The sequence below is a fragment of the Propithecus coquereli genome, unplaced genomic scaffold (assembly GCF_000956105.1).
Source record: "Propithecus coquereli isolate 6110/MARCELLA unplaced genomic scaffold, Pcoq_1.0 Scaffold184, whole genome shotgun sequence".
Classification (NCBI taxonomy): domain Eukaryota; kingdom Metazoa; phylum Chordata; class Mammalia; order Primates; family Indriidae; genus Propithecus; species Propithecus coquereli.
The window spans coordinates 2,637,721-2,661,686 of NW_012143190.1; the positions used below are offsets into that span (position 1 = coordinate 2,637,721).

Consider the following 23,966-nt stretch of genomic DNA (forward strand, 5'->3'; position numbering starts at 1 on the left):
TTAAGAAACTCAATAGCTTTTGCTGCTTGTTCTTTTGTTTCAAATTCCACAAAGGCAAACCCCTTTAGATCTCCAATAGACTTATAATGTGGTATACTTATGTAAACAACATTGCCACATTTACCAAATACTCTTTCGATCCAGCTGTGATTAACGTTTTTGGGAAGTAACTCCATGTACACTGTCCGCTCATCCTCATCCTTTGGTCTTTCACCCAGAGGCTTTTTCCTCCTGATTCTGGTGCCTTCTAAATCCAGCTCTACAACGGCTGAACTTTTCAAAGCTCTGGCTATTAACTTCCCATCAGTGGTTAATTTTTTCATTTTGTTAAAAGACACGAGAAGTGATATATCAATGTATCCATCTCTAGATTTTTCTATCTGCTCTCGAAGAAATCTATCCTTGTGAAGATTTGCATCCCCAAACCAGAAGTCTACTTGCTTGGCAATGTCCGCAAGCACCTGTTTAACCCGGGACCGTTTCTTTTTCTCTACTTCCTTTTTCTTTTCAGTGCTTTCTTCTTCCATTGCCTTTTCTTGATTTCCACTTTCAGCTTCCATTTTCCGTTCAATTCCCAAAATTCGGGGTCAAGCACTGCATCCTCTTTTTTTTTTATATTTCTGTTCATTTGTCTGACTCTGAATAGCCTTAGGAAATACATTTAACTCCTCCAAACCGTAGGTTCCTATCCCTATAAACAAGGAATGTGGACTGGCTCTGTGGTTTCTGATTGTGCATGAGATTTACCTGGGAGTGCTGACATGGCCACATGCCTGGGCTCCCACTCTGGACAGTTTCATCCTGTGGATCAGGCGTGGGACACGTGTTTTCTTCCAGAGCTGCCCAGGCGATGAATGTCCTGAGAACCACTGAGCCAAGTTTTCCTCTAAAGTCTCCTCCAGCCCATGGTGCAGGGGTGGCCCCAAGGCTCACGCATCATGAGGGGCGGCCTCTGGGATCCGCTGTTCACACGGATAACAGGCTAGTTGTGCTCCAGCACATCTGCAGTGAAGATTATAGTCGCTCTGTGTATTAAAAACATCAGCATAAGGTTAAGGAAATAGGCTGTATTTCTAGAAGTGCTGTTTGCTCATTTGCTAATTAGCAAAACTGAATAATTAACAGTGGGCTTTCCCGTCAGACTGAATGAATGGAAGCTGCTGTGGGGTCTTTCATGATCCTGACGTGTGACCGTGTTATTTGCTAGGCGATTAAGTGCATCCTGGAAGGGCTGGCAGATCCAGAAGTCAGGACGGGACACCGTCTTTCGCTTTACCAGAGAGCCGTGCGCCTGCGGGAGTCTCCGAGCTGTAAAAAGTACAAGCACCTTTTCCATCAGTTACCAGAAATAACTGTGGAAGATGTTAGGCATGTAAGTAAATATCCTTTGGGCGCTTGGGACTTAAACACATTTATCTGTTTTTTTTCTGACTGGAAGCAAACTAAGAACAGTTTCTAATGTGTATTTTCTTTTAGACTTAGAACAGTCTAATGCTCATTTTGGACGGTGACGTGGCCATTGCTCCCGTTTTCACTCTAACCTCCTCCTTCCTGCTGAGACCAGGCTGGCTGGTTTGGCCACACCCTGGGTTGAGTGACAAAACTCCTGGGTGGGAACTAGCATCTGCCAGTCTCACCTGCTAGTCAGGGGGCCTGAGGGGCAGTTCCAGTGGTCAAGGCTCTCCCAGGCTGGGCCAGCCAGCTGTGGCATCCCCGCAGGCCTGCGAGTGTGGGCCAGACACACGTGCTCTGCTGAGTGCATGGCTGCAGGGGTAGGAAGGGACCTTCGCTGACACGAGGCTAATGGACGTTCTTCTGTTGCCGTCTCAGGTGACCATCACGGGCAGGCTGTGCCCGCAGCGTGGGATGGGAAAGTCTGTGTTTGTGATGGAGGCTGGGGCTGCTGCCGCCCCCGCCACAGTCCTGTGCTCTGTGGAGGAGCTGGCACTGGCCTATTACAGACGCAGCGGCTTTGACCAGGGTAACTGAGCAACATTCCTCTTGTCCCACCCAGTCACTGTGTGGGTGAACAGCGTCGCTCTTTGGTTTGTCAGTAGTGGTTTGCTGCCATCCCTCTGTCCTCCGCCCACAGTAGAAGATGCTGCTGACCGGGGGATGTGGAAAAGAATTTTACTAGCTCTAGTTTTTAAAGGCAGCCTCTTCCCCTTCTGCCCCTTATCAAAGATAAGTAGTAGGGCAGGCCAGCTGCCCTGAAGGCACCCACAGGGCCTGGCTCTCGTCTTTTTCCTTCATAAAAAACTTTTTGTTATGAAAGATACTGCACGTGCCTTTGTGCTGAAGGGGAAAGGATAGTATGTGAACCCCACGCACCTTCTCAGTTCCGTTCAGTCTCCTTCTGTCCTCTCCCTCTTCTTCCCCTGGATTTTGGAAGCAGATCCCAGACATCATCTCTGGGTCCGTGCTGTGTGGCTCACGTGGGTCACTCCTGGAGGATGCCCACCAATCCTTCTGTCCTCGTGTCTAGACAGGACTCTCCCTGGGCCTGGGCTGTAGGGTTACTAGTGTTAAAAAACACTGATGTCTTCAAACGTGTGAAAATCAAGACATTATTGCAGTATCACCTGAGTGTTCAAAAGATTAATGAGCACTAGAGAAAGACAACTGTGAGACAGGATTTTTCAAAACATGGATGAGTGTTAAGATCCATCTATGCAACATGTTTATTACTTACAGGGAAGGGTGATGCCACTGGGGAGGAAGTGCAAACACCAGTGAAGACAGGGATGCCGTAGACCTGGAAAGGTTAGAAATAAAAGGAAAGACTGAGCAGCCGAGGCCCCAGATGTGTGGCGGGAGATGTGGAGGCCGGGCTGTCGCCGGAGGAGGGGGCAAGCCTTGGGCAGTGTGCTGGGCAGTGGGCTGCCACCTGAGCGCCTGGTGTGCTTCCAGTTGAGCTGTGAGCCTGAAAATCAGATGGGCCATCCCTTTTCCAGAATACAAAATATTTTTTGTATGAAATATTTTTCATTTGTTAAAATTGATGCAGTGAAATTGAGCCAAACCCTTGCTGCCTGGCTTTATCCTAGAGGGGATTTTGTGTGAGGGCAATCTCGAACGCCCTTCAGGGAAGGTTATTCCTGAATTACTCAGAAGGACCTCACCAAAAATGATTTCACTTACAATACAAATGCAGAGCATGGGCTGCTCAGTTGTTCAGGGATGATCTGACTTCCACCTTCCAGACTGAACAGTGTACACACCAGGACAGAAAGCTGACTGGAAATCAAGTGCCAGCTTTATTCCTGGCTGGGCAAGAGAGATGAGAGGACTTGGCTTCAGCCAGGAGGCCTGAGTGAGTCCTGCTGTTCCTGGGGCTCTTCTTTAAAATTGCTGAGACAGACTGCAGGGATGAGGGGCTAGAACTGAGAGGGGACAGAACAGAGGGCCCAGCACAGGCTTAGGAACGCAGGGCAGAGGGAACCTGGCCACATGCCACTCCTGACAGAGGCTCAGGCCACCGTCCCAAGTGTGCCTTCATGTGGGCACATGGTGAGCCAGAAGCCCTGCGTGCCAGGCTCCCAAGCAGACAGGCCAGGGCTGCCTGGTCTGTTTTTGCTCCCTCTTTTCACTGTGGCCTCGCCTGGATGGACGAGGGCCCATACTTGTCAGGGTCGGACTGGCCACAGGAGCTTTCTGCAGCGTGGGCGTGTTGGGACAGGGGTCTGGTGATAGCGCCCCCTCTGACCAAGGTAGTCACATGGGGAGAAGCATCCACGCAGCTGTGTTCCCTGGTCACATGTGCTGATGTGCAGACAAGCACAGGCTTGGGGGTGGGCTGGGCCAGCTAGGACTTGCTTGGGGACATAGGTCTACATAGGCTAAGCTCTTCATTCTGCCCCAGACCCTGCCTCTGACTCTCTCTGTGACCTCGGCACCTGATTTCTCTCTGAGGATGTCTCCCGTTTAGTAAAATATGTATGTGACCTGAGGTGGGGCGTCTGAACCAGGTGGTCTTTAAACCGAAGGTTTCTGGAAAAGCCTTGAGTATTGGAAACGCCGGGTCCAGTGCAGCTGAATGCTTGGGGGGATGAGGTGAATGGAAACAGCACCTGCTAAGTCCAAGGACACATGGGTGCATCCGCCACCAGCCTCCTCCTGGGAAATCCCTTTAGGGAAGAGCCTCTTCAGTCAGGGCTGGCCCAGGGACCACCTGCACCAGGGCCATGTGCAGATTCCGCCCCCGCCCTGCCCCACTAAATCAGAACCTTCGCACCCTGAGGCGGGCATCGGCTTTTTTTTTTCTTTTTCACACATGTTTTTTAGATTATTCACCAGAGTGTGAGAACCAGTGCTTTGTGGCTTTGAAATGTTCATTTGAATTTTTCTATGATTACTAAGATTTTTGCCCTTAAACGGGGCTTCCGTATATAAAAAATATAGTGTAAAAAGTGAGCTAGGAATGGCATGAAAACAGCATTTACCTCTGAATCTAAAATATTTCTATTATTTCCTTGAAATTGGGTATGCAGTAGGTTAAGGTGGTATGTTTGAAAAAACAGATAAAACTGATTTTTCCTCTGTGTGTGTTTAATTTTTCAGGGATTCATGGGGAAGGGTCCACTTTCTGCACCCTGTATGGCCTCCTGCTGTGGGACGTAATCTTCATGGATGGGATACCAGACGTCTTCAGAAATGCCTACCAGGTAACCCGGTAACTGTGTCCCCGGAGGAGACTCTCCTGCACACGTTTGTGACTCAGGCCCGCCTGTGCACGACCTGTCTGCAGCCATCAGAAACCTGTCTTTCTGATACGGTTTTTTGGATCATCCCTATATCATGGTGCTAATTCCACTGAAAGAATAACTTTTATTTTTAAAATCTGAATAATAGAATTTAAAATTTAAGTATATATTAAGTTTTAAACTTTAAGTCTTCCTTACCTATAACATTATATTTTAAACTTTTAGTATAAAGTACCTTTAGCTTCATTCTTTCCTGAGCACCTTTCATGGCCCGGGCACTGTGCCAGTGGCTCTCACATCATTGTCACACGTGCCTGCTAACAGGGCTACCAAAATAAACCAGCCAAACAACCGACCCCTGCCCAGAACAGTAATTAAAAAAAAAAAAAAAAAAACAAAATAAACCAGCCAAACAACCGACCCCTGCCCAGAACAGTAATTAAAAAAAAAAACAAAAACAGCTTATTGAAGTGGGAAAATAAAAGAGAAAAAAAAAAAGTTCTACCAATTTAAGCTAAAAGCTTTTTTTGCAAATTATTACTCTGAAAAACCATTGTAATAAATTACTTTTATATCAGATTACATATATCAGATAGTTTTTGCATGTCTTTTGAGAGAAAGAATGTATCAGCCACTTGGCCAGTTTCCAGATTTCATAGGTACTGAGTAGTCCCCCATCAGCGTGGCTCTCCAGGCACGGTGTGAGAGCTTGGTTTCCCCACGTCACAGGCATTCCCACTGGACTTGTGCACAGACAGCTTCTTCACAAGCAGAGGGCCCGCCCTTGAGGCCAGGTTGCAGCTGATTCATGATGCTTCTGCGGAGAGCCTGCGAGCCTGGGTGGCAGCCACATGGCAGGCCCAGGAGGGCAGAGTGGCTTCCCTCGTTAGCTGGGATCGCTTCGCTTCTCTTCAGCAAGCTCAGGTAATAGTTTACCTGCACAGTAGGATTTGGTCAGAAAGTAATGCCTCCCCAGTGCTGGGTGTCTTTCTGGCAACTGTGTCAAAATAGATGCACACACCGAGATGTGTGCGTGTACATATTTATATATAGATATGTTTGTGTGTGTGTGTATACATACGTGTGTGTGTGTATGTGTCTGTATGATGATACCCTGTGCCCACAGCTCAGATGCCACTATTAGTGATGGAAACATGTTAGGGTGTTAACAAAGCCCCATTTATGCCTTTTCCACCCCCAAGTCGACAGCTTCTTTTTGCTTGACCTGTGGCAGGGAGGATACCTTCTCTGTCGCTACAACTGTTGGCCTCTGCGAGTCCTTGCTGACATATTCATGAGTGCTTATTCCAGTCTCCTCTTCCTTAGCAGCTTCCCAGGGTGTCCATCAGTCTGGTAACTGACCAGAGGAGACCCGATTTCCCAGAGCTTGCCAGTGGGAATTTTAGCGGCTCTGGAGCCCTGGTGCAAGCAGCAAAGTGACATGTGGTGCACTTGGAATCCATTTGTGTTGAACCACACACCTAGTTTGTCTCTATCTCATAAACCCTGGAGCTTGTTTCAGGGCGTCTGTCACAGGGAAGTGGCTAACCGTCCACATGTTTTCGTTCAGGATCTCGTCTCCTGCTTGGGGGGCTCTGTCCTCAGTGGCGTGTGTAGGCGCCTGGCTGCTGACTTTCGACACTGCCGAGGGGGCCTCCCCGACCTGGTGGTGTGGAACTCCCAAAGCCATCGCTTTAAGGTCAGTTGTGCCAGAATGGAAAGTCAAATTTGTATTAATAATTTTATTAGTAACTGAATCAGAGGCCATGATCAAGGCATTTCTTGTATGGTTTTTGGCGAGATGGAATCCTTGAGAGCTTTTGGGCTGAGGGCTTGTGGGCCTCTACAGGGGGCAGCTCAGCATGAGGCACCTTGTTTCTCCAGAGCAGGAGAGCGAGAAGAGCCAGAGAGCCTGAGCAGGAGGGAAGTCACTGTCGCTTACCATGTGATGGCGGAAGTGATGTTCCTTCACTTCTGCTATATCCTGTTGTTAGAAACAAGACACCAGCCCAGCTGACTCTCAAAAGGAGGAGGTCACAGGGCGTGGACACCAAGAGCTATTTTAGAAGCTCCCAAGAGTGAGCGCCTCCTTAAACATTGTCTACCAGGCCTGGCCCCGCTGTCACTAGTGCTTTTGTCTGAGTATTGAGTTGTGAAATTAAAGAAGAAAATTACATATTCTGGATATTTCATATCTGGGAGTTATATTTTATCCCAGTCTGTGGCTTGTCTCTTTTTTTAATGGTATTTACTTTTACTTTTTTATTTTTAATTATTATGGGTACATAATAGTTATATATCTTTATAGGGTACATGTGATATTTTGATACAGGCATTCAGTGTGAATTAGTCAAATCAGGGTAATTGGGGTATCTGTCACCTTAGACATTTAACATTTCTTTATGTTAGGAACATTGTAATTTCACTCTTTTAGTTATTTTAAAGTATACCCTAATTAGTTAGATAGATAGAATGAAGAATACTTGACAGCACAACAAAGTTAATGGCATTTACTTTTAAATTTCCCTAATGCCTATCCTCAGATTCATCTCTCTCCAGTATGTCAATCAGTGTACTTACCAAGCACTCATTCACCAGACCTATATTCAGCACTAACAGTGTACCAGGGGCCGTATTAGACTGTTGGGTTACCAAGATGTATAAAACATCATTTGTAACTGCAATTAATTAAAAGACCAATACAATAGGATTCACTGTTATGGATCACTAGCTCTGTGCTGACTTGTCTCTTAATAGTATCTTTTGAAGAGCAGAAGTTTTAAATTTTGACAAAGTCCAGTTTACCTGTTCTTTAATGGTTCATGCTTTTGGTGTCAGAAATACTTGCCTAATCCAAGGTGACAAAAGAGTTTCTCCTCTGTTTTGTCCTACAAGTTTTGTAGTTTTAGGTGCTACATTTAGCTCTATGATTCAATATGAAATACTTTTTGTATATAGTGTGGGACATGGACTGAAATTCTTTTTTTTTGGTATATGGATATCCACTTGTTTCAGCACCATTTGTTAAAAAGACTGCGCTTCTTCCACTGAATTGCCTTTGCATCTTGGCCAAAACTCAGTAATCCATGTATGTGTGGGTTTGTTTATGGACTGTCTTCAGTTCCATTGATCTGTTTGTCTGTTTTACTTCATTATTGTAGCTTTACTTAAGTCTTGTAGGCAGATAGTGTAAGTCCTGTAACTTTGTTCTTTTTCAGAGTTGTTTGGATCTTCTTTTTTTGTTTTCCATTTTGACTTTGGAAGGCTGTCTTTTGCATTTTTATTTGAATTATAAAGCCGCCCTCTCAATTTCTGCTGGGATTTTAATTGGGATTGTGTTGAATCTGTAGACCAATATGAGAAGAACTGATATCTTAACAGTATCGAGTCTTTTGATCAATGAGCATGATATTAATATATATTTCCACTTACTTAGATTTTTCGTTAATTTCTCTTAGCAATGTTTTTAGTGTATAGGTCTTGCATATCTTTTATCATATTGATCCCTAAGTATTTCATATTTTTGATGCTATTTAAATGGTATTGTTTTTTAAAATTTCAATTTCCAGCTGTATAGAAATACAATTGATTCTTGCATATTGATCTTGTATTCTCAACAACTTGGTATACTCACTTGGTATACTCACTTGGAAACTTGGTATACTCACTTATTAGTTCTAGGACCTTTTTTGTACGTTTCCTTGGATTTTCTGCATTGACAATCAGATTGTCTGCTAATAACAACATACTTCTTCCCTTCCTGTCTCGAAGCCTTTCTTTTCCCTTTCTGGCCTGATTGCACCTTGTGGAAAAGGCACATTATAAATGGACTAGACATCCTTGCCTTGTGTCTGATCTTGGGGGAAAGCACTTAGTCTTTCATTATTGAAGATCAGGTTAAGTGCAGGTGTGTCGCAGGTACCTTTAATCCGATTAAGGAATTTCCCTCTACATCAAAGTTTTCTGAGAGTTTTTTAAAATCAGGCATTAATGTTGGATTTTGTTAAATTATTTTTAAAAAAATCTGTTGACATTATTATTTAGTTTCTCTCTTTAGTATGTTAACAATGTGGTTTACATTGGTTTTTTTTTTTTTTTTTTTTTTGAGACAAAGTCTCACTCTTTTGCCCGGGCTAGAGTGAGTGCCGTGGCGTCAGCCTAGCTCACAGCAACCTCAAACTCCTGGGCTCAAGTGATCCTCCTGCCTCAGCCTCCCCAGTAGCTGGGACTATAGGCGCACACCACGATGCCTGGCTAATTTTTCTAGGGTCTCGCTCTTGCTCAGGTTGGTCTTCTCCTGAGCTCAAGCAGTTCTCCAGCCTTGGCCTCCCAGAGTGCTAGGATTACAGGCGTGAGCCACCGTGCCCGGCCTACATTGGTTTTTGAATCTCAAACTTGCCTTCCACTTATCAGATAAACCTCACTTGATCGAGATGTATTATCCTTTTTATATAATGGTGGAGTTGATTTTGTAAAATGTTAAAAATTTTTGCATATGTATGCATGAAGGATATTAAACCGTAGTTGTCTTTTCATATAATATATTTGTTGGGTTTTGGTTCCAGAGTAATACTGGCCTTATGGAATGGGATGGGAAGTATCCTTTTCAGCTTTCTGGAACAGTTTGTGTACAGTCAGTATTAGTCCATGAATCTCTGGTAGAATTTATCAGTGAAGCCATATAGGCCTGGAGTTTTCCTTTTGGGAGAGTTTAAAACTATAAATTAAATTTTTTTTTTTTTTTGAGACAGAGTCTGGCTCTGTCACCCCAGGTAAAGTGCAGTGGTGTCATCATAGCTCACTGCAACCTCAAACTCCTGGGCTCAAGTGATTCTCTTGCCTCAGCTTCCCCAGTAGCTGGGACTATAGGCGCACACCACGATGCCTGGCTAATTTTTCTAGGGTCTCGCTCTTGCTCAGGTTGGTCTTCTCCTGAGCTCAAGCAGTTCTCCAGCCTTGGCCTCCCAGAGTGCTAGGATTACAGGTGTGAGCCACTGTGCCTGGCCTAAATTTCTTTTTAATCAACATAGAGCTTATTCATGTTATCTGTTTCTTCTTGATTGATTGAGGTTTGGTAGTTTGTGTCTTTCAAGGAATTTTTCCATTTCATGTAAGTTGCTGAATTTATTTGTATAAAGTTGTTCATGTTTTTTTCCGTATTGTCATTTTAATATCTGTAGAATCTTTATTTCTGTGATACTTTTATTACTAATAATGGTAATTTGTATCTTTTCTCTTTTTTTCTCTGATTATTTTGGTTGGAGATTTATCAATTTTATTGATTTTTCTCAAAGAACCAGCTTTTGGTTTCATTGGTTTTTGTCTATTATATTTGTTTCCTATTTCATTGATTTGTGCTCTGTTCTTTATTATTTCCTTTCTTCTGCTTGCTTTTGATTTAATTTGTTCTTTTTTCCTTTTCTAGTTTCTTAAGGTGGAAACTGTGGTCATTGCTTTAAGACCATCTTTTCTAAAGGCGTTTAGTGCTTTAAATTTACTTCTAAGTTCTGCTTTATCTGAATCTCACAAATCTGATATGTTTTCATTTTCATTCAGTTCAAAATATTTTATTTGACTTTTGATTTCTTCTTTGATCCTTACTTAATTTGAATGGAGTCATTTAGTTTCCAAATACTTAGATATTTTCCAGTTGTCTTTTTGCTATTGATTTGTAATTTAATTCCATTTTAGTCAGTGGACATATTTTGTATGGTTTGAATCCTGTTGAATTTATTGAGACTTGTTTTATAGCCTAGAATATGGTTTGCCTTAGTGAATCTTCTGTTTGCACTTAAAAAGAATGTGTGTTCAGCTTTTGTTGGGGGCAATACTTAAAAATGTTAGGTCAACTTGGTTGATAGTGCTCATGTCCTCACTGATTTTTATTTACTTGTTTGATAGATCATTGAGAGAAGAATATTGACATCTCTGACTAAAATTGGGGATTTGTGTATTTCTCTAAATATTTGCTTCATGTATTTTAAAGCTCTATTATTAGATGCTTACACTTTTAGGATTATCATGTCCTCTTGATGAACCCACCCTTTTATCATTATGACATGACCATTGCTCTGAAACCAACTTTGTCTGCTATTATTAACATACAGCCTCTCCAGCTTTCTTTCGATTAGTGTTAACATGATACGTTTTTCTGTTCTCTTACTTTTAACCTATTTTATCTTTATATTTAATTTGGGTTTCTTGTAGGCATCATATAGTTGAGTCTTACTTTTGACTCCACCTTAACAACGTCTGCCTTTTATTATAATTGGGATGTTTGAAACATTTACGTTTAGGCTTGAGAGGCTTGGCTTTAAATCTTGATATTTATTTTCTGTTTGTCTCGTCTCTCTTTTGTTCCCCTTCTCCCTCTTTTTCTTCCCTTTTTTAAAGATTGCATTTTATACCTTCATTGGCTTATTAGTTATAACTCTTCGTTGTGCTTTTTTAAGTAGTTGTATTAGGGCATACAGTGTATATCTTAAACTTGTCGTCTACCTTCAAGTGATATGTACTTTCAATTTCATGTATAGTATAAAGAACCTTACAACAGTATATTTTTATATCTTCCCTCTAGCTTTTGTGTTTTCGTACATTTTACTTCAACATGTTGTAGATTCTATGACACATTACTTTTGCTTTCTACAGTTGATTAGTGAGAGCCTTTATATCTGCTCATGTAGATACCAATTCCCGTGTATTCCTTCGTATAGGTCCAGATTCCCCTGGGTTCCATTCTCCTTCTGCTTGAAGAATTTTCTGTAACATTTCTTGAAGTGCAGGTCTGCTAGTGATGAGTTACAGTCAGCCCTTTGTATCCAGGGGTTCTGCATCCAGGGATTCAACCAACCGTGGGTTGAATATTTGAAATAAAAACAATAAAAAATAACTATAACAATTAAAAAATACAAACAAGAGGTACCGTATAACTATTTATGTAGTATTTACATTGTATTTGGTATTGTAAGGAATCTAGAAATGATTTAAAGTATACAGGAAGATGTGCATAGGTTATTTGCAAATACTGTGTCGTTTTATATTAAGGGACTTGGGGATCTGTGGATTTTGGTATCTGTATGGGTCCTGGAACCCATCCCCTTGGGATATTGAGGAATGACTGTACTTAGGTTCTGTATGTCTTAAAAAGTCTTTACTTCACCTTTGTTTTTAAAAGATACTTTCTTTGGGCAAAGAATTCTATGTTGACAGATTTTTTTCTTTCAGTACTTTAAAAATATTAGACCACAATCTTCTAGGTAGCATTGTTTCCAATGAGAAATCTGTGGGATTTTTAAATTTTTTTTTATTTTTCATTTTTTTGAGACAGAGTCTTGCTCTGTTGCCCGGGCTAGGGTGCCATGGAGTCAGCTCACAGCAACCTCAAACTCCTGGGCTCAAGCAGTCCTCCTGCCTCAGCCTCCCAAGTAGCTGGGACTACAGGCACAAGCCACCACGCCCAGCTAATTTTTTCTGTTTTTAGTAGACACGGGGTCTCACTCTTGCTCATATTGGTCTTAAACTCCTGAGCTCAAATGATCCTTCACCTTGGCCTTCCAGAGTGCTAGGATTACGGGTGTGAGCCACTGCACTTGGCCTTGTATTTTTTTTTTTTTTAAAGGCGGGATCTCACTGTGTTGCTTAGGCTGGCCTTGAACTCCTGGCTTAAATGATTCTTCTGCCTCCGCCGGGACTATAGGCTGGTGCCACAGCGTCCAGCTAAAATCTGTTTTCTCCTCTGGCTTTTAAAAATTCTGGCTGCTTTTAAGATATTCCCTTTATTGCTGATTATACAATTTAATTGTATTTCTTAGTGTGGTAGGAAGTTTCTGTGCTTGGGGTTCATTGAATTTGGTTCATTGGGTTTATAGTTTTCATAAAATTTGGAAACATTTCAGCCATTATTTATTCAAATATTTTTCTTTCCTCTTTGGGGATGCTAATTAAACATCTATTAGGCTGCTGAATGCTGTTTATTAAAAAAAATTATTTTATACTTCATGTAGGATAGTTTTTATTATTGTCTCTTCAAGTTCAGTAATGTGTAGTGAACAAAGCTGACACAATTCGTGCCTTCATGGCAATGATAGTAATAAACATTATCTTGTAATAAATGTCATGAAAGAAGTGTATAGGAAGGATTCTACTGATTGGTATGGTGGACCTCTCTGAGATGAGTGTAAGCTGAATGTTGAAAGGTAAGAAGTCAAGCATATGAAGAACAGGGAGAAAGTCCTAGGTAGAAGGAAAAACAAGTGTGAAGTGAGGGCCCTTGGGTGGGGAAGAGGCTGGTCTCTTCCAGGAAGCTGAAAGGGGGCCTTTGGAATGGTTGGCAGGGGCTAGACCCTATAGTTTTGTTGATCATGTCAAGAAGTTTAGATTTAATTGCAAAGGTAACAAAGTAATTGGAGGGTTTAACAATCCATTGCATGCTTTAAAACAACTTTTCAATTGCTATGCTAAATCAATTTACTAATTCTCTGTGAAGAACTATCTAGTTTCTGTAGACTAGAGATATTTCTGAAGGTAATTCTTAGCTACATACAGATGTTCCCCGACTTATGTTGGGGTTATGTCCTGATAAACCCATTGTAAGTTGAAGATATTGCAAATGCATTTAATACACCTAATCTACCAAACATCATAGCTTAACCTAGCCTACCTCAAACCTGCTCAGAACACTTCCATTAGCCTACAGTTGGGTGCAATCATGAGGCAACTCAGTATACTGTGGAGTATCAGTTGTTTACCCTTATGATCATGTGGCTAATTCGGGAGCTGCAGCTTGTGGCATGTGCCACCACTCAGCATCATGACACTATCGTACCACCTCTTGCTAGCCTGGGGAAACATCAAAATTCAAAATTGGAAGTACAGTTTCTATTGAATACATATAACTTTCGCCCCATCTTAAACTTGAAAAATCTTAAGTTGAACCATTGTTAAGTCAAGGACTGTTTATATACATATTTGTTCTATATATAAAGACAGTGGTATAGAAGAAACCACTTAAATATTTGTTTAGTGAAAATTAGTTATAGTAGTGAAAACTACTATAACTTATTTGGATGGTTATTCAGTTTCAACAAGATACTAATATTTTTTAAAAATTTATCCTCCAGCTGGTGGAAGTTAAAGGCCCCAATGATCGTCTTTCGCATAAGCAAATGATCTGGTTGGATGAACTGCAGAAGTTGGGGGCTGAAGTAGAAGTCTGTCACGTGGTTGCAGTTGGCGCTAAGAGCAAAGGCCTTAGCTAAATGCTAAGGAATTGGGGGATAGCTGGTCATACAATGATGTAAGACTTTCAAAAGTATAAAGCATTATTACATTTAATTTTGATTTTGTTATTGTCTGTTATAAACCTGACAGTTTAATGACTCATCATCGTACTGTGCATTTGTGTATCACAATGCTTGGTGTTTGCCTGTATGTACTATTTGTTGATGCCACATAGTAGAAATGAACGTTTTAAAAGGGCAAACAAAACCTTGGTGGTTTTAGGAGCTGAATGCATGTTATGAGACATGCAGAAAAGCTGGAGAAAAACAAAACAAATGATTCAAATCTTTAAGTCTTTTATAAAAGTAGCATAAACAATATTTCCTTCCAATAGGTATATTAGAACTGAGATTCTTTATCTGTTTTTATTTACTGCTTTATACATTTAACTGTTAAACATTCTCATTTTTATGATTATATAAGGGCAGAAACAGTTGAAATTCTAATTTCTTTAGGAATCAAAAAAGCAAATTCTTATGAAGTTATTTAACTTATGACATCTGAAATGCTTGTTTTTACCAATTGGGCCTGGATCACTAGGGGAACGAACAGTCTTTATCAGAGGCAGTTGTCCCTTGTTCTTCTTAGGAGCATCCCTAGTAAATAGATTAGGAGTGTTTTCTCTGTTGACAGTATAATTAAAACAGGGCTGCTCACCACCACTGGAAGGGCCTCAGGCTGAGGAAGGGTATGGTAGAAAGGTGACTTATCCAAACACAAGGCCCAGGAGTCAGGGACGTGGAACCCAGTCTCATTGACTTGTTCTGAGACCTTCTTGGGGAAATGTTACTCCTTAGTTTTTGTATTTATTGAATGGAAGGACCAGTTTGGGTATGATCCATTAACACTCACCTGGCCTTAACGACAGCGAGTTCTTAATATAGGTGTTAAAAATGTTACTGATAACTACCTGGGTTTTAGAGGGCAAGAGGAAAAGTCACGTGGATGACACAGAAATATGAGTGGGAGAAGATGCCTTCGTGTCTTCTATCACTGTGTTCTTGCAGGTGATTTCATATTGATAACTACAACAAACTGCTGTGAAAATTTTATTTAGCAGTCAAAATTCCCTTCACATTCATTACTGTTGAACAACAAGATCTCATATCTTCCTGCTCATACCACTTGAACTCAAGTCATCAGTTTTAGGCACAAAGGTTTTAGTTTTCTCTCAAAATCAAGTTTTAACTACTTGAGGTTACTGCTACAGCAAGCAGATTTTGTTGAAGGATATGAACAGTTTTCACCCTCTGTTAGTACAAATTAATATCCTTTCCTTAAATAAAGTTAGACATTTTTGGTTTTAAACTTGGCTTCCACCATAAAATAACAGTAAGACACTGTACATCTTTATGTCCAAGACTAGAAAGCCCAGCGCTGTCGGGCATTGCGTGGCGTTCCGTCAGCACAGGCTCTGCGTGCAGGGCCGTGGGAACAGTGAGTACTGAGCTGTCTGCAGTGCAACCTGCACAACCACACTTCTGCCACCAGTGTCCCTTTGCCAGCAGAGGCACCAAGCAACTTAGCAATGGCCTGACTTAAGGCTGTTAAAGTTGTTTTTCATATTATGCACAATAAACATATAACATGCACAATAATCATATAACAACTGTCTGACAAAAAAACAAAAAACATAGTTTGCTACATTTGATTATCATACAAAAATATGCATATTTCTATTTTAAAATAGTATTAATAGTACCTAATTCTTTTTAAACTTGTAAATTAACAAAAAAATTACTAAAGGAAGTTGAAATAAATGTTGAGGGAAGAAAATTATATAGAGAAAAATGCTCAATCCAAAAACAATTTGTGATGATAAAAAGCAGCTTAATGAAAAAGGGAGAATTATTACACTTTGAATGGCAGGATATGCTGTGGTGTTTTAAGGGGAATCAGGGCTAGTTTCCAGCTGAGGACTATAAAATGTTAATGTAATAGCTCTCTTTATATAAACTGAAAATAGCCCTTATTTTCTAGGCAACAAGTTGGCAAAAACATTGGGTGTATCCACAAGATGAATTTCTGTTATATTCAGAGATGTAATTTTTAAAAAGCAAATAATTCAAATAGGAACAGCTTTCAGTACATGTAAAAGATATTATCTTGAAAAAACTTGTTTTAGAAAAGGAAATACACTAACTAGACCCTTTACTATAAAAAATTTCAAAAGCTTAAGATGGTAGTTTAAGAAACTCCTAACAAATTTGAAAACATCCATGTTTTAAACAGGGAATGGGGTGTGTGTAGCGGGGCTGCTAAATGTCACTGCCATAAGAAACTTAAGCTCTGACCCCTACAGCTTGGCTAGGCTCTTATCACACGGATTGGAAATTAGGGAGTTTCAGCTCAAGAAAACGCCTTTGTCTGCCTCTCAGTCCCCTCTTAATGTTGCTGTCAAAAGCCGGGGGTGGGAGGAGCACTAATGTCGCTATTTATTAAAATAGCAGTGTTTTGAGAGAAGTTCATTTTTATTTCTCTTATTCTATTCCTAAGCATTAAGAACTTTGAGAGCAGGGGGACTTCTGTGCTGCTGTCCAACTTGTGACCTCATTAGTTATTTCCAAGGGGAAGTGCCAACAGTAGTTTACCACACTGGAAGTGCGGATGGGAAAGCCCACGCCACCTCCTAGAAAGCCCTGTCTCTGAGGGTGGGTTTTGGCGTAGACGGCACTCTCCTGTCCACAGCACTGACCTGCCAGAGCTGGGGCTGCACCTGCTGCAAGGGGGGCCTGAGGAGTAGCCCATCCAGGCCCCTGTGTCCTCAGCAGCTTTCAGAGGAACAGGAATGTGGCGTTGGGGCCTCCTGGCTATGAAGCTTAGTGTGAAAAACTTATTTCCAATATGCAGTGGGATTTCAACACCCTAATTTTAAAAAGTGAAATATTTTCCTCTGTGATATTCACACCTTAATATTAATGTGAAAGGCACTTCTAGGTTTAATTATATTATCTACAGCAAATGCTTTAAAGTTAATAGTGCATATCATTTTAAAGTGAGTCCCATAAAGTTAAAAGCAAACTCACGATTTCAAAACACAGTGATCTAAGGTCCCAAACGAGGTGATCTAAAATAATAAATTCTGGCCTGAGAACACTGAACCTTCTTCATCAGGTGAGTTCAATTAGAGACGACAGACAGTGACCAGAGAAATACATGAATGCCTACTAAAGCCTGTTGAGGGTTTTATCAGATTTTTCTAGAAATATACTAAACACTAATTTCTTAACTTTCCTGTTGTCTGCTCCTTTGGGTTGCTAATCTGACCAGGCAGGCATCAGGTAACCTTTAGTAGATAGTAGGAAAAATGGATGCAGACAAAACCTGATTAGTTTGATCAGTTATAAGAATAGGGGAATGTTTGCCTACAAATCACCTAAAAATGAGCCAGATCTAGAATAAAAGGGGACATACAAAAAATTTACATCTCTCTTCTAAAATAAGTGTGAAGGAAGCATGATTCAACAAGTTTTTAAATATTAGTGCAAATTTCAACTATTGTTACATATAAAGTTATTAGAGCTTCAAATGCCTAGGTTAACAATTTTCATTCCGAAGAAAAAAATTTACAGCTTCCCTCAAAATGTTCAGAAAATACTACATTTTAGTCTTCATTTGCTAGTGTCTCAGTAGATAACCATATTTTGGCCCCACTTAAAAACTTGCTTAATGGCGTTCCTAAAATGCTTCGTCTGCATAGATTCCCTACAGGGGAAAACGGAAATGAGGAGGACAGAAACTCTGGTGTCCCTGAGGTGTCGTGCGGGCCGCTGGCTCTGAAGTACATCCTGCTCTGGCCCAGCTCCGAGTAGCAGGCTTCCAGGGGGCCGCTCCACTGCTGCCGCAGCATCCTGCTGAGCACGTCGACCTCGTCAGCCAGGAGAGACAGCCTGTGAAAGGCGGTAATGAAGCCGCCCAGGTTGATCTGAGCCTCGGGAACCCAGCGGAAGTAGCACAGTTTCCACAGTTTTATGTGTGTTCCAGAGAGACGTGGCAGAATAACCCCATGCAGGTCGACTGGTTTGGAAAACCACTCTCGAAAATATTGTTCCATGTCACTGTTCTGGCTGTCAGTTTGCTGAAGAGGGTCTGGCTTTAGTTTTAATATTAGTGAATTTCTCCTAGGAAGTAATTCTTGGTCACTGATGATTCCATTCTTTAAGGAAGATGGCATTCCTCTTAGTGTGGAGCTGTAGCTTTTCTGTACAGTAGAGAGATTTCAGCATTAGTTTCCTGGAGCTTTCCTTTTTAGAAAGACTAAAGGTACAATGGCAAATATAAACTCAGTATCATGAAAAACTGATGGCATTTCATCCTCAAAGAACATTTTCATCCTTTCCCTTGTAGTACTTACTCTAATCCTCCTCCCCTGGAGTGCAACTTTTTTAGGTATTGACTCTACACTAGGCCTGAGTTGGGGTAGGGAGGTAAGTACATCCTATTCATTAATTTGCCTAAGGGAAAATTTCTAAGACTACTGGGTTAGGAAAAAAAGCCCTAGGCCTGGCTGATTCTAGAAAGAAAAACGAGCAGACTGGATGGGTTTCAGGAAATGGGGCTCACAGGCCCAGAGCCACAACCTGCCAACTCTCAGGTACTTGATCAGGGCTTTGTGGGCCTCAGATACCATGAAGAAAAGTGAAGATACAGTCATTTCGGTTAAAAAGGGAGTGATCCCTCCAAAATCTGCATTAGCAGTGTTATTGTGGGAAGTGACTCTACTTTTTAATGCCCTGTGTTCTGAAAAAGATGCGTTTGGTTCTGTGTGAGCCAACATCAGGTTTTGTTAGGTGTAATTTACCTTTGTCCGTTTAAAAGACTTCACAGAGCCGTTCTGTACACAAGGCGTGCTCTTTCCGATGTAGAAGGGGTTATGGAAAAGGGTGCGGTCCTTTGCTGTAAATTGCAGAGACCAGTCCCAAACCGAGGGGAATTTTAAGCCCTTCTCATCACCCAGTTGGATATTTTTACTTATAGCAAATTCCTGCAAAATAAAATATTGGAACATTTGTGAAAAGATGCAAAACCAAAGTTCCTTTTTCACGAGTTCCTTTTTTTCGGATAAGCCATTCATCATGATACAGGTTAAAGGTTCTGAACTAGAGCACTCAAAACCCACGAGAGTGGTGCTTCCACTTCAAGAGAGGAGAGATGCTCCTGGCCTCTCTGCTCACAGAAGCACTTGATGTTCTGCATGAACAGGGCGTGTGCTGCTCAGTGCGCTCTCTGCCTCAGAGCCCCAAGGAAGCTTCGCCCTCTGGGCAATGAAAATGCTATTAAGAGAAGTAAAATTTCGCTAACATGATAGCATAAAGTCTTAAACGTGTTGAAGTTATTTCTATACTTGTAGCACTTTACTTTTACATATATTTAAGCACTGACCTGCTGGTAAGTGGATTAATACAATCTTTGGATGGCCACCACTGCCATAGATTTTATACCTTGTTTTCTAAGTGGAGAGCCACACTTCACTTAGCCAGTGGACTCAAATATTTGGACCACAGCCTTGGAGCAGGGAGGAAGGAATCAACTCCCCTGCGGTCCTAGACCACAGAGACCATGTACCAAGGCTGGGCGCCTTATTCACAGGGGCCCACCACTGGCCCTCACTCCGGGCTGGTGCAGACTGGTGATTTGGTTTCTCACCACAGCAAACTGAGGCAACACATGGCTATGGGATGACAGCCAGCCACCTCACTGGGGAGGAGGACACAGTGCTACTCTGGAAGGCAGCCCAGACCATCTCTATGTAGTCAAATTTCGCAAGATGGAGAAAGGACCCTCATCTTAGCTGGCTGACAATAGCAGGCTACCACAGCAGTTTATACAGAACAGTTCCCTGGAATAGTTCCTAGAAATATCCCCAATACTGAGTCTCTGGATGGTGGGAAACGAGTCTTATTTCTATTCTGCACCTTTCAGTATTTTCCAAATTTTTGACAATAAAAGCAAGAATTTCTTTGGAAACTAGAAAAAAGGCAAAGGATGAATGTTATTAGGAAAAAAGTATAGCAGTGAGGAGGCCACCACTACGTCACAGCCAGGTTTTATTCCCCGCCATGAAGGTAGCATGGAGTCATCAACAAATATAATAAGCTGTGTAATAGCACAAGACGCTTTTAAAATTTTATGAAATTTTCTATTTCAAATAAATGCATTAAGTACCAAATACAGGTATACTTAAAACATTTTTTAGTTATCCGAAATTTCATCATATATAAAAAAATAACTCATTTGCTTTAGAAAATGGTATTGTTAAGAACTGAAATCTAGTAAACCATAAACCCAACCTGTTTTAATGGCCATCAAGAAAGTATATCGAAAAAGTCATCTTTTTAAAATCTGAAAACCAAAAATATTTATCTCTAAGAAAGATCAGATTTTCCACACACAGTACCTGACCACCAGCACCTAACAAAAGCACAACAATTAAGGTGGTTAAGTAATTTACATCTTTAAACTGGTTTATTATAAACAATTTACATTAGAGAAAAACACATAAAATGTTTAATTATAAAAATGAAATAATTTTCTAGATTTTTGTGTCCAAATTATAGCTGACAGTGGAAGATAGTTTTAAATTATATATTTAAAATAGGCAGTTAATTATACTTTAATTATATCTCAATAAAGTTGTTAAAAAAAAAAAAAGGAAAAAAGTAGCCGCAGCCACAGTGTTGCCTACCGTGCTTTGCTTCACCCGCTGGTGAGGAGAGTTGAACAGGAAGGTGCCAAACAGTGAGATGCGGGTGCTGTCGTACAGCACTGCTAGGTAGGTCTCGGAGAACTCGAAAGCTGCTGGGTACTGTTCTAACAGCTGCCAGGTGGCATCCAAGAATAGCAAAAATAAGGGAGACTGGCAAATACAGACAGACAATGGGATTATCTAATGTTATCCTTCAGCTGTTCACATTTATCTTCAAATTTATTCTTGACATTAAGGAAGAGATTAATAAGAAAACATCTAAACCTAAAGCACATGGCTCCTAAACTGAGCGAAGGAGACATGAATAGATTAAACACATCTCATGCCAAACCTAAGAAGTATGTTTGACTGTGATAAACATCACAGCCCTTATTTGCCCAATAAGTATACCAAATTGAAATGGCAAAGCAAACAGAAGAAGAGGTTGCCACCATATGAATGGGGAAGAACAAAATGTATGTTCAACCATGTCCTAGAAACAATTCTTTAGAATATAAAACAAAACAAAAAACTCGACCAACTTCTATAATTAACTTTTGGTTGATCCTATAGGCTCAGCATTCAGAAAACGACTCCGAATTTCAGAAAACAGTTTGGTATCTACCTAGGTCATCTGATGTATCCCTGAGGGCAGCAGCTGATGACAGCTACTTTATATGAAATGGTGCTCTCTGAAACAGCCCCCTAAAAACTGAGCTGACCTGCCTATAAAATATTTGCAAGGCCTCCCGCAGCCTAACTACAGGTCCACGGCAGCCACTAACCCCACAGCTTTTACAAAGATGGCCCTCTCAAACTTTCCACCTTAACCCATGTGCCCCATTTTTAGAAAATGTGATATTCCAAAATTGATTTTTTAAAACATCTAATGTGCTTGCTATCTGCTTTGCAGCAGTTAATGCAGAATTTCTTCAGGTAGTTTTCAACTTACGCAAATTCAATAGATAACTTTAAAAAAATTTCATCTATATAGTTACAATAATCTTTATAATAAGTACCTCAATTTTAATTCCAATCCATTAGTTAACCTTGGACTGAGGAAGAAAAATTGTACTAAATGCAATTATTTTTAAAAAGCCCCCTCATCTCTTTACATATGACACATTTTATCTTGTACATCCTTCAAGACAGATAATAAGGCATGAAGACTTGGTTACCTCTTTCTCCGATCTCTTTAAATGGTTGCATCTGTCTAGGAACTGATATCCTGCCATGACCCACTCCTTCTGAATCAGACTCTGAAATCCGGTAATTGTCCTAAAGTAGGGATCCAGCATCACTTGAACAAGAGAGGCTACAAAACAGCTCAAGTCTCTTCCCTCCTCCTCTGTCAATAAAATGGAAAGAAAAGGATTACTACATAGAAAAATGCTGAGAGAGAAAGGGAAGTAGAGGCAAAGTAGATAATTTAGTGTTCTACACCTAGGCTGCCTTCAAAATAATCTGTATGAGGAAATTTTACCAGATTCCAGCAACTCTAAAATATTACAGATTTTTAGGTAAACTAAATTAGTGTTTAAAAGTAATCTTTCTGCTAACAACTAACTCCACGTGGCAACAACTAACTCCACCTTCAGAGGCGAATGGGGGAAATGGGATTGTCCCCTATCACCTGAAAAGGTGGCAAACATTTCCCTCCTTTTAAATTTGTCCTTTTCAATAAGGTAACAATTACCACAATATCAAAGCCAACCAAAGAAATCAGAAGAAAGCTATTGACCAATCAATATCCCTTATGATTACAGATGTAAAAATCACTAATAAAAGTATGAGTAAACCAAATTATCCCAGGAATGCAAGAATTTATCCCAGGAATAAAAGGTTGATTTAACATTTGACAAAGTAATGCACCATATCAATAAAATAAAGAATAAAACCAACGTGATTGTTTCATCAGGTGCAGAAAAAGCACCTGACACAATTCTATATTCATTCCTGATAAAAACTCTTGGTAAATTAGGAATAGAAAGGAACTTCTTTAAACTGATCAAAGGCTTCTACAAAACACCTACAACTAAGTTTATTCTCAACAGTGTAAGACTGGATGCTTTCCCAAGATCAGGTACAAGTTAAGGCTGTCTGCTCTTGACACTTCTGTATCATATTGTACTGGAGGCTCTCTAGTCAAAGCAATTAGGCAAGAAAAAGAAAGACCAGGTGCAGTGGCTCATGACTGCAATCCCAGCACTTTGGGAGGCCAAAGGCAGGATTGCTAGAGGCCAGAAGTTCAAGACCAGCCTGGGCAACATAGTGAGACTCTGTCTCTACAAAAATAAAAAAATTAGCCAGGAATGGTCACATATACCTGTAGTCTCAGCTATTAGGGAGGCTGAGGTGGGAGGACCTCTTGAGCCCAGGAGCTCAAGGTTGTAGTGAGTTAAGATTGTGCCACTATGCTCCAGCCTGGGTGACAGAGTGGGACTCTGTCTCTAAAATTAAAAAAGGCATCCATATCAGAAAAAGGTAAAAACTGTATTTGCAGACAAAATGATCCTGTATGTAAAAAATCCTATGGAATCTACAAAATAAATACTAGAATTAATAAACGAGTTCAGTGAGGTCACAGGAATGCTATACACAATAACGATCTGAGTATACAATAAACCTGAAAATGAAATTAAGAACACAACTGTGTTCACAGTAATATAAAAAATAAAACACTTAAGAGATTTAACAACATAAATAAAAGACTCATACAATAAAAACTATAAAAGCATTGCTGATAAAATAGAAGATCTAAATAAATGGAAAGACATTCATTCCATGGATTGGCAGATTCAATAAAGCAAGCATTCTTCCCAAATTGATCTATCATTTCACACATTCCTAGCAAAAATCCCAGTAGCCTTTTTTTGATGATCCTGAAAGTTATGGAAGAAAGTCTTCATGACCTCAAATTAGGCAGTTTAGATATAACACTCAAAACATGACCCATAAAGAAAAAAGGGATAAAGTAAATTTCACCAAAATTAAAAAAATTTTAAAAAGACATCAAGAAAATTAAAAGAAAGCCACGGAGTAGGAGAAAATATTGGCAAATCACATAAAGATATAAAGAACCTATATCTAGAAAATATAAAGAATTCTTATAACTCAATAAGATGAAATGTTTGAGAGAAATGCAAATGAAAACTGCAATGAAGGCTGGGCGTGGTGGCTCACGCCTGTAATCCTAGCACTCTGTAAGGCCGAGGCGGGCGGATTGTTTGAGCTCAGGAGTTCGAGACCAGCCTGAGCAAGAGCGAGACCTGGTCTCTACTAAAAAAAATAGAAAGAAA

General features: G+C 40.5%; 2 protein-coding genes and 1 long non-coding RNA gene across 3 annotated transcripts in view; 1 reads left to right on the forward strand and 2 right to left on the reverse strand.

Moving 5' to 3' along the window:
• FAN1 (FANCD2/FANCI-associated nuclease 1) overlaps positions 1-13,960 on the forward strand; it is a 33,336-nt gene extending 19,376 nt beyond the window's left edge. Inside the window, exons 8-13 of the mRNA XM_012642692.1 lie at positions 1,208-1,372; positions 1,831-1,981; positions 4,561-4,664; positions 5,433-5,627; positions 6,274-6,402; positions 13,823-13,960. Coding sequence (XP_012498146.1) covers positions 1,208-1,372; positions 1,831-1,981; positions 4,561-4,664; positions 5,433-5,627; positions 6,274-6,402; positions 13,823-13,960 — 882 coding nt within the window. The remainder of the gene's footprint in view (positions 1-1,207; positions 1,373-1,830; positions 1,982-4,560; positions 4,665-5,432; positions 5,628-6,273; positions 6,403-13,822) is intronic.
• Positions 13,961-15,019: 1,059 nt separating this feature from the next.
• Positions 15,020-15,533, reverse strand: LOC105808935 (the record flags this gene model as incomplete). The annotated part of the gene is made up of 1 exon (XR_001137408.1): positions 15,020-15,533. It is a non-coding gene; the product is annotated as an uncharacterized LOC105808935 (long non-coding RNA).
• Positions 15,534-16,219: 686 nt separating this feature from the next.
• The window catches only part of MTMR10 (myotubularin related protein 10), a 46,249-nt gene continuing 38,502 nt past the window's right edge, over positions 16,220-23,966 (reverse strand). The window contains exons 13-16 of the mRNA XM_012642709.1: positions 21,846-22,015; positions 20,668-20,838; positions 18,784-18,966; positions 16,220-18,183 (exon numbers count right to left, since the gene is read on the reverse strand). Of these exons, the coding sequence (XP_012498163.1) occupies positions 17,587-18,183; positions 18,784-18,966; positions 20,668-20,838; positions 21,846-22,015 (1,121 nt within the window). The 3' untranslated portion in view covers positions 16,220-17,586. The remainder of the gene's footprint in view (positions 18,184-18,783; positions 18,967-20,667; positions 20,839-21,845; positions 22,016-23,966) is intronic.